This window comes from Dermacentor variabilis, chromosome 3, assembly GCF_050947875.1.
Source record: "Dermacentor variabilis isolate Ectoservices chromosome 3, ASM5094787v1, whole genome shotgun sequence".
In the NCBI taxonomy this organism is placed as follows: Eukaryota; Metazoa; Arthropoda; class Arachnida; order Ixodida; family Ixodidae; genus Dermacentor; species Dermacentor variabilis.
In genome coordinates this window covers 222,850,625-222,861,741 of record NC_134570.1, presented here as the reverse complement: position 1 = coordinate 222,861,741, position 11,117 = coordinate 222,850,625, and the positions used below count along the sequence as shown (strand labels likewise).

The 11,117-nt window shown below is 44.7% G+C and overlaps 1 protein-coding gene across 1 annotated transcript in view; it reads right to left on the bottom strand.

The window, feature by feature from the left end:
- Positions 1 to 381: 381 nt before the first annotated feature.
- Positions 382 to 11,117, bottom strand: part of Spx (Spliceosomal protein on the X) — a 162,163-nt gene continuing 151,427 nt past the window's right edge. Inside the window, exon 10 of the mRNA XM_075686880.1 lies at positions 382 to 655. Coding sequence (XP_075542995.1) covers positions 447 to 655 — 209 coding nt within the window. The 3' untranslated portion in view covers positions 382 to 446. The remainder of the gene's footprint in view (positions 656 to 11,117) is intronic.

Below are 11,117 nucleotides of genomic sequence, written 5' to 3'. Positions count from 1 at the left end.
GCGATATGGGGGGTCGACTTACATTCGAGTTGGCTTACAATCGTGTAAATACAGTATCTTCTTCTGTGTGCACCTGGCATCCCTAAAACCTAGAATCGATTTTGTGAATCTATATTTCTTCTCGGCGGACCGACTTAGATACCCTGTGTGTGTAGGTGTTTGACAAAAACCGCTTCAGGGACCTCTTAGGGCCAAATGTGCCATGTAACTTGCACTCAGACTCTACTGGTAAATTTAGTGTGTTTTTGGCGTAAGGTTACACGTACAAAAACACCACATTTCCCTCTTACTGCTGTGACCACTCCGGGCAACCAAATTTACTTAAAAACCTTTCAATGCATATTTTTACAAATATGAAAACATAAAAACACACCATGAACATCAGGGCCCCACACCATTTATTATGTGCACAAAAGCAAAGCCATCCCAGTTTTAGCTATGTAGCCTCATGAGCTGGCAGGTGGTGGTGGGGGCGGTGGTGGACCAGAAGGCATTGGCGGTGGCGGGGGTGGCATTGGTGCTCCATGGCTAGATGGGGGTGGCGGCGGAGGTGGTGGCGGTGCACCGGGGGGACCAGGGGGCGGGGGACCATGGGGCCAAGGGGGCCGTGCCCCAGGGGGGCCGGGAGGGTGTCCTGGAGGACCGTGTGGCATACCTGCACAGCAGACAACGAAGCCCCTGCTGTAGTAGCTTAACAACTTATACTCGTATGCTTCAGACCAACTCCACTGGAGCAAAGGAACGAAAGGACAACAAAATCAGCATTACACAACGTGCATACTTTGCAACCTATCACACGTAAAAGCAATTTCTACTTGGGCTGTGCGAATACTAGAACATCACCGAATCGGAACAAATAGTGATGAACTTTTAAAACAATCCGATTCTCAAATCGAATATCTACTGTTTGGTTTTTAGAATATTCAGTATATTCGGTCTAGAATCAGTGCAGTGCTACATCTCGTGTGCGCCTGGGAGCCTCTTGAGCTCGATGTCACCCAAGTGAGCGTTTCAGTTAATTTTCAGCCCGAAAGGAGCACTGAGCACAACGGGGACGGGCCGACCCGGCTGACGCGGTAGCGAACTTTGTCACTGTGAGTGCTCCTCAATGCCGGCCCAATGCGGGGATCACATGCCGCAATTCATAATGGTTTCATAATGGTTTTAGTGAACAACAACAACAAAAAAAGGCACCTTTCAATTCTTCTCATCTGCACTCGTGGGCACGCAACAAATCGTGAGCGGCAACGATAGTAGCCACGTTTACACTGATACGTTAAAAGTGTACCTTATTCATACGCCAACGCTTGTAACACAGCTAAGATATTCACCCACCCTTAGCGAAAACGTGCAGTATTAGGATAGTAGTGAAGACAGATGCCGCAGTTTCCGCGGCATGCCCGCTATGTGTTCCTATGTCACTGGCAGCTAAGCACGCCCATCTGTTTCTGCCCCCTCAAAGTGGACATGGCTATGTTATTGCCGCAAACTTGCCGATATTAACGACATTATTCATTACTGATACGGAAGAAACTGTTTCAATGCACGTAATGTACTCACGAGAAGAAAAAAAAAATCACATTCGGCACATTCGGCTTGCTCCGCCGGCAGCCATTGTTGTTTTGGTGTCCCGCATCCGCATCCCTCATGCCTCATGACCATGACCTCGAGCGTACCGGAATCTTGGAAGAACGCTAACATAATCCTAATCCATAAGAAAAGGGACGCCAAAGACTTGAAAAATTATAGACCGATCAGCTTACTGTCCGTTGCCTACAAACTATTTACTAAGGTAATCGCAAATAGAATCAGGGACACCTTAGACTTCTGTCAAGCAAAGGACCAGGCAGTATTCCGTAAAGGCTACTCAACCATAGACCATATTCACACTATCATCAGGTGATAGAGAAATGTGCGGAATATAACCAACCCTTATATATAGCTTTCATTGATTACGAGAAAGCGTTTGATTCTGTCGAAACCTCAGCAGTCATGGAGGCATTGCGGAATCAGGGTGTAGACGAGCTGTATGTAAAATTACTGAAAGATATCTATAGCGGCTCCACAGCCACCGTAGTCCTCCATAAAGAAAGCAACAAAATCCCAATAAAGAAAGGCGTCAGGCAGGGAGATACGATCTCTCCAATGCTATTCACAGCCTGTTTACAGGAGGTATTCAGAGACCTGGATAGGGAAGAATTGGGGATAAAAGTTAATGGAGAATACCTTAGTAACTTGCAATTCGCTGATGATATTGCCTTGCTTAGTAACTCAGGAGACCAATTGCAATGCATGCTCACTGACCTGGAGAGACAAAGCAGAAGAGTGGGTCTAAAAAATTAATCTGCAGAAACTAGTGTTTAACAGTCTCGGAAGAGAACAGCAATTTACAGTAGGTAGCGAGGCACTGGAAGTGGTAAGGGAATACATCTACTTAGGGCAGGTAGTGACGGCGGATCCGCATCATGAGACGGAAATAATCAGAAGGATAAGAATGGGCTGGGGTGCGTTTGGCAGGCATTCTCAGATCATGAACAGCAGGTTGCCATTATCCCTCAAGAGAAAAGTGTATAATACCTGTGTCTTACCAGTACTCACCTACGGGACAGAAACGTGGAGGCTTACGAAAAGGGTTCTACTCAAATTGAGGATGACGCAACGAGCTATGGAAAGAAGAATGATAGGTGTAACGTTAAGGGATAAGAAAAGAGCAGATTGGGTGAGGGAACAAACGCGAGTTAATGACATCTTAGTTGAAATCAAGAAAAAGAAATGGGCATGGGCAGGACATGTAATGAGGAGGGAAGATAACCGATGGTCATTAAGGGTTACGGACTGGATTCCAAGGGAAGGGAAGCGTAGCAAGGGGCGGCAGAAAGTTAGGTGGGCGGATGAGATTAAGAAGTTTGCAGGGACGGCATGGCGACAATTAGTACATGACCAGGGTTGTTGGAGAAGTATGGGAGAGGCCTTTGCCCTGCAGTGGGCGTAACCAGGCTGATGATGATGATCCGCATCCCGCAGCAAACGCGGGACGAAAAAAAAATTTTTCCTTTTCGCAGGAAATTTAACCTGCGTAATGATCGCACCCCTGAATTTGCGTCAATTTTTTCTGACAAGAAAGTGCGGTCATTATGCGAGCAAATACGGTAATAATGGCCGGCGATTTCAACTTACTTAACATCAACTGGGAAAATTTTTCCAGCGGGCATGTAGAGACTGCAAGTGCCGACATGTTACTCAGAGTGTCTACGAAGTTGACCTTTCCAAATACCCTGAGTTTTCCAGGTTTTCCCTGAGTGCCTTTGCAAGTTTCCTGAGCGACGCAGAACTATGTTTTATGTCAAGACGGGAAACCATGTCGCCCGAAGCTGTCACTCTCTAGTAAGCATGTGAAAAAAAATAAATAAATAAATGACTTAATTCAGTTTGAATACTAAGGAGTAGTGTTTAATTTATTCAAAAAGAAAACAGAAGGCACGGGTTCTTCTAGATTGCTCTCCTCTATCTTCGATGGCGACCCTTGAACAGGCCCGGTGAGCCGCTGTTACCAGTGGGGCCCTGGAGGAGGGGCTCCCCCCACCATAACCAAACAACCTCTACTACAATAAACATTTACTCTCTCTCCTCCATCTTCGAATGCTCTGAGGCGCTCCGAGCCCTGTCGTCGGAGCAGTTGTCGAGATGGAAACACCATCGCAGCGCCCCGTCGCTGCTGTTAATAATAATATTTGGGGTTTTACGTGCCAAAACCACTTTCTGATTATGAGGCACGCCGTAGTGGAGGACTCAGGAAATTTTGGACCACCTGGGTTTCTTTAACGTGCACCTAAATCTAAGCACACGGGTGTTTTCGCATTTCGCCCCCATTGAAATGCGGCCGCCGTGGCCGGGATTCGATCCCGCGACCTCGTGCTCAGCAGCCCAACACCATAGCCACTGAGCAACCACGGCGGGTGTCGCTGCTGTTGGTGACGGCCCAACGAAACCTAGGTCACTGCATGTTCTGTGACTGCATGCTGGTGTCTCGACGAACGCCCGTCCCGTTGGCGCGTCCGCCAGTTTTCCCGGCAGCACCGGGAGCTGTGGATAGGCGAAACATTGGACGTCGGTCGTAGTCATGTGGTTTCGCATCTGCCATTTCCTCCTCCAAGAGCGAGTCGCACGTTCGGCTCATGGGCTTGTACTCTGCCTCTGAGCTCGGGAAACGCCGGATATGCCCGACTCTGCTTCAGGGGATGGAGACGACGAGTCGAAGATACCATAAGTAACATTTCTGTACAGAGGCGAAGCTGACTTTTGGGAACCAGCATTATGCAACGCACAGTACTTTCCGAGCTTCGAAGCCAATCGCGAGGACCACAAAAGTGGAGTCAATGCCATTGCTGACAGCAGCAAATTCTTTTAATGAAAAACATGGCGCCCAACAGCAAGAAGCTTAACAGTGAACGTCTAAGCAGTTAGGCCTAACATTACCTCAGTGGTGGCTACGGCTTCCAGCAGATCTGCGTGCAAGAGCACCGGTTCGCGATAATCAAAACTGCAGTGGTGGTGGCTTTGATTAATCCCGTTTCGGATCTGCGGTCAAGGCAAAAAATCCGCATAATCGGACAGCGAAGGGTTCTTGCGTGCGAAATTTTAGACCTTCTGATACAGTGATTTTATGGGGTACGTGGTGGTGCCGTGAAACCGTCCCAATTATCGGGCATCCAGAAAGTCGGTCGTTGACTGTACACTGGCAACTCCTCCAGGTGACGAAAGGCCATCAAAGACGATTCGTTACAATTGCTGTCCATTACTCGAGCCAGTGCTACCGCAACTTTCGTTCCCTTTCAACAAATTTACAGATAATTTTCCCTGATAGAAGCACAAATTCCATGAGTTTTCCCTGAGTTTTTCCAGACTACTAAAAATCCCTGAGAATTCCCGGTTTTCCCGGTTGGTAGACACCCTGGTTACTTCAAGTCATGCTTTCTCATAACCTGAGACAAATTGTGAAAGATCACCTTGCATCGCAGTCATTGTTGGACTTGGTTTTTATTTCTAGTAAACCGTATGAATGTGATGCATCAGTAGAATGTGGTATATCTGATTACCAACTGATCTCTGTGAATGCGATCTCTAGCAGCTGTGTCAGAACAAATTCATATACGTATACTTATGTTAAAGTTTATTGCCATGCAGATGACACATCCATTCTTGATTATTTAGAAATGTCATTTGATGATTTTCAAAGTGCGTCAGAAACGGAACCTGTTGAAGAGCTGTGGAGGCGTTTTAAGGAAACAGTACAGCACTGTATAGATCATTTTATACCCACACGGGCAAAAAGAATAAAACGACGCAATCCGTGGATAAATAGAAATATTATTCATATGAAACGCAAAATAAAAAGACTGCGCAAAGGGAAAGCTACGATAGTGGAAGTTTCAGCTGCTAAAAGGAACCTATAAACAGAACTGAGGCAGTGTAAAGAAAATTTTTTGACAAAACGCTTGCTAACTTTCTAAGAGATTTCCCAAGAAAATTTTGGCTTTTCTTCAAAGTATAAGAGAGTGAAATTTGTGATAAGTTCAATCGTTATTTCCAGTCAGTGTTCGTCAAAAGTCAAGATGACATTGAAGAATATCAGTTGCCTTTTTCGTTTCCATGCTTAATGGAAGAGCTCTGCATTAGCCTAAAGCCCCTGCATCCACGCGCCACCGCCGCTTTCTTAAGTAGCGCCAACCTTTGTTGTGCGCCGCCTTTTCTCCTCACACCAAATCCGGTTCCAGTATTTCCGGTTCCGACATTGCCGGTTTAAAAATTTCCGGTTCCAGCGTTTCCGCTTCCTGGAGTTGCGCTGCGGGAATTTCCGCTTTGACTGCTGTTAGACGATGGTGAGACGCCCACGCGTGCTTAGTTGAGATGTGGCAGTCGCCATAAGAAGAATGCAAAGGGGACAAGCTGTTCTATTCCGCTGTAGTAGTAGTTGGCGGTCACTGTTTTCCAAATGCACGAAAAACAGCAGTGGTCTCCAAGCGCCCAGGCACTACATTCCACTGTACGCTGTCGCTCGTGCCACAACCGGTCGCAGGTTGACGCGAAGCAGCGAACACGAGCAGATCGCTGGTTACAATAGGCGGTGGTTGTTGAATGGAATTGCATTCACAGTTTCAACCGCAGCTGGTGCAATTAAAGCCTCTCCAGCTACGCGAAAGTAAACGTCACTTCCACTCGGAACAGGAAGCTGCAGCTACGTAAGTTCCGCTTGGCGCCAAAAGCTAAGGGGGTGAGTGGGAGAGGGGCGTGGAGGAGGAGGGCAAGTTGGCGGTACTTAACCTGGTCGGCGGAAACGTGCATGGAGGGGCTTTACATTAGCCAAGGAGGAATACTTAGACATTCATTGATATTAGACACAAAAAAATCTGCTGGGCCTGATGGCATACCAACTGTATTTTTACGACGATATGCAGAGTGGTTATCTTACTACTTCAGTATTATGTTTCAAAAATCCTTGAAGTGTTGCTTGTTACCCCAAGAGTGGCGCAGTGCAATAGTTGTCCCAATATTTAAGAGTTGTAATCGACTGTTAGTAAACAACTATATACCTGTGTCTCTGACATCTTTGTGCTGTAAACTGATTGAACACGTAGTAGCAAAACATATCTGACAGTTTATAGAAAAAAGATTTCTTATGTCCTTTTCAGCATGGCTTCGGATCCGGTCTTTCTACCGTTATGCAACTCATTGAAACAATTATTAATATTTGTATTTCTCTGGATGCATGTCAACAAACTGACGTTATATGTATCGATTTCGCAAAGGCTTTTGATAAAGTCTCCCATCATAAACTGCTATTTAAGCTTCACAGTGTGGGAATCGATACGCAATTGCTTGATTGGATTGGCGCATATCTGTCACATCGTCAACAAGCTGTTAAAGTAAAGAACAGTGTGTCGAGTAAACTAGAGGTTAATTCAGGAGTACCACAGGGCTCTGTATTAGGGCCTCTCTTGTTCCTGTTATATATCAATGACATTGCCTCAGCTGTCGAATCACCTATCAAAATTAAGCTTTTTGCTGATGATTGTTTAATTCACTGTCCAGTTGCATACAGAGATGACCAGCTTAAAATTAACCACTGTCTTCAATCATTAGGTACGTGGTACACAAAATGGGGGATGGAAATCAATTATAAGAAATCCACTTACTCACACATAACAAAATAGAAATCTCTGCTTTTGTTCGAATATAACATTGAGGAAAGAATTTTTAGCAACGTCACCAACTTTAAGTACTTGGGCGAAACAATTACCAATAAAATAAATTGGACTCATCATGTAGAAAATGTCTGTTTATCAGCATATAAAAAATTGTTTCTTGAGGAAAATGCCGAAAGCGACGAGAGACGTGAAATTATTGGCTTACAGAACTTATATCTGTTCGATCTTAGAATATGCTAGTACAGTTTGGAGTCTGCATCAAAAGGTTCTTAATAAATTGGAGCCTATTCAGAGTCTCTGTACGTTCTATAGGCTCGAAATATAGGCACACAGACTCGGTTACGGACATGTTAAGAGTATGTAATTTGGAATCATTAGAATTAAGAAGGCAGAAGTGTCGATTAAAACTGTTTTTTCAGATAATGCATGAGAAAGTAAAAACAAAGAAAGAGAATACATTTTAATAAAGGATTTAGACGAACAACTAACTCCCTCCTGGTGCTACTAATAAGAACCCATACTGATTTGTTTTGTTTTTATTTTTTTCCTGGTGCCATAAACTTATGGAACAACTTACCAGAAGAAACTGTGCAAAAAATGATACATGCGATTTTCAAGCTTTCATTGATAGTCATTTCGATTAATATGCTGTCATTTGTTAGTTGACCATTGTATAATGTGTTCTTGTGTTGAGAACCTTATCAGGGTGTCTACCAAGTTGACATTTCCAAATTCCCCGAGTTTTCCAGGTTTTCCCTGAGTGTCTTTGCCCATTTCTCTGAGTGATGCAGAACTATGTTTTATGTCAAGACGGGCTGAAACCATATCGCCTGATGCTGTCACTCTCGAGTAAGCACATGAAAAAAATTAAAAAGCGACTTAATCCAATTTGAATACTAAGGAGTAGTGTTTATGTCATTCAAAAAGAGAATAGAAGGCAGGGGTTAGTAAAATGCACAGCAAATAAAGTGTCCTCGAAAATAATTGCGAATAAGTTGGACATTCACAAATACGAATAAAAAGGAGATGCACATAGAAGCAAATATATTCGAATATGAGCTATTTCTATCAACTGAAAGCAAGCTCAGTGGTATGAGGCCCGAACTCTGTCACAATTGAGATTCTCTCTCAACCGCTTGTAAGTCAACCTCAACTGTCCTGACATACTCTCAGCCCGTGCACGACGCCTGAGTGTTGTGTTTCACTGCTTTAAAGAGTTTATTTTGGTTTGGATGCGGGACACCTGCATCTCGGCATCAGCCAAAACTTTGTTTTTTGAGCTCAAGCTCCTTCAAAACCGCGGCAGCAAGCTTCCATTCCCGTTTATTCCTCAATGCGTAGGTCATTTCTCTTGTCCACCTTCTGCCATCCGCCACTCGTTCGCCCCAAGGACAATTTGAAGCATCTTGGTCAGTTGCACAGTCCACGGCCGATTTTTAGAACTCCCTAGGGGTCGCGAAAACGTTCGAAAACGTTCGAAAAATTGGCCAGTTGGAAAAAAATAAATGCATGTCATTTACTGCCCTTAGGGGCTTAAACCGTCACAGGCACGTTCGAAAACGCTCTGAAGGACTGTCGGTACACATATTAGGCATATCGGCGCTCTTAATGTGACAGGAAATACCGGGTGCACGTGTGTATAATTAAAGAATACATACTGTTTTCCGTGGCAATAGCCCCTTCCCACGCTTGTTATGCTTCGCTGCAATACTTTTGCATATGCTTCACCATGTAACATTTCTGTACAGAGGCGAAGCTGACTTTCGGGACCCGGCATTATGCAACGCACAGTGTTTTCTAAGTTTCTAAGCAAATCGCGAGGACCACAAAAGCGGAGTCCGTGCCATTGCTGACAGCAGCTAATTCTTTCAATAAAAAACTCTGCACCCAACGGCAAGAAGCTTCATAGCGAACGTCGAAGCAGCTAGGCCTAGCGTTGCCGCAGTGGTGGCAACGGCTGCCAGCGGATCTGCGTGCGAGAGTGCCGGTTCGAGGTGGCGAAGTAATCAAAACGGCAGCGGTGGTGCCTTTGATTATTGCCGTTTCGGACCTGCGGTCACGGCAAAACGTCCGGAAAATCGGACGGCGAAGGGTTCTTGCGTCCGAAATTTCACACGTTCTGATACGTTGACTCTATGGGGTACGTGGCGGTGCCGCGAAGCCGTCCAAATTATCGGGAATCCGGAAAGTCGGTCGTTGACTGCACACTGGCAGCTCATCCAGCCGACGACAGGGCGTCAAAGACGATTCATTACAATTCCTGTCTGTTGCTCGAGATTAGCGACTTTCGACCCTTCCAATAAAATTGCCGCTAATTTTCCCTGATAGAGGCCCAAATTCCCTGAGCTTTCCCTGACTTTTTCCAGACTACTCAAAATCCCTGAGAATTCCCAGTTTTCCCGGTTGGTAGACACCCTGCTTATTCATTCCCCCTCCCTGTAACGACCCTCAACAGAGGGCCAAGAGTATGACTAAATAAATACATGCAATGAACTTCATTTCCAGTGACACTTTTTTGCCCTTTATGAAGCTGTATCGCATATGTACAAGAATGTAAGGAAGGTTCTTGAACTACAAAATTTCATTGAAGTATTTGTCCTCAACTTGTTCATTTCATGGCCTTTACGTTTTTCATATGAGCGGCATGCCCTCCTTTGCTGGTTCCTAACTAATATAGTTCTAAAGTTCAAGTGATATTTTCTTTTAAATAGACAAAAAGGTGGAAGCATTGATATCAGTTATTTCTGGCACAATTTTTGGGGACATATGAGTATATTCTTTTATAAAATAATACATATTTACATGTGTTTACAGTGCGTAGTGCTCAAGAATTCGTTTGCAGCAATTTTGGCAATGGCAATGCAGTTATCATTGATGTATTTTATCCGTCAACAAATTCCATAAGGAGCAGGCCGAGCTGGAACTTGAGCCCCCACAAACAAAATTTCTGGCTATGCCACTACCTCTTACTGCGAGAAGAGGCTTTGCAGCCCAGAAAAGGTGCACAATGAAAAGACAGGTGGCAACACCACCTTAAAGTTGCTCCACCAGCATGCTGCAATATCATGAATTTCGAAGGTTCGGGACTAGTTAATTGTTTATAGGTAAAATGAGACTACACTGTGTTATATTCTTTTATTAACCTTCTTTAAACTTGGCTTCTTTATTGGCACATCGTGATATTGAAGCTTTAAAGTTCCTTCACTGCATCATTAAATTGGTGCTGAACCACCCCTCAGGCTTGGTGAAAAACCCCAGTCCGTGGATAGCACACGTCGCTTGGATCTCGCAAGCGGAGTGCAAAGTCACCTTTTTCTCAGGCACTCTCTTGTCAACCGACGCCTCCTCCTCATTCTTTTCTGGACGCTTTATTTCATAATATAGCACATTTCCATATGCAGCTGCTATTGGCCAATAGCTGACATCAATCAAGAAGGGCGTTTGAAATAGTGCACTTCTTTCTGTTACTTTGTATGTTTACTGACGCAGTTTATTAATAAACAGGCTGGAGTAAGTGAAAATTGACTTTCAAATTTCGATAATAATTACGTACTTTCATGAGAAGCTGACTACTGTCTGCTCACGCTCGGCTGCCCGCGTAGGAATTAAACTTTGGCCATCCTGCTTATTGGTGTCACAGCCATTCGATCACACTAATTTTGACTAGTTTTGAACACTCAACTAGCTTCAAGATATGCGAAACCCCACACGCATGCTAGCCAGCACACATTCCCTCCTGGCTGCTTTTGGTTAGATGCCGTGGCAGAATTCATTTCATAGTGGACTACTGACAGCCCTCCAAAATGTGCAAGTTGGATTTGATTACTATCCTTCGGTCAAGCTGGTGTAGGACAAATCCAGTCCGCCCCACGTAGCATTGCCAGACTGGAGCATATGAGCGCGAGCATGTAC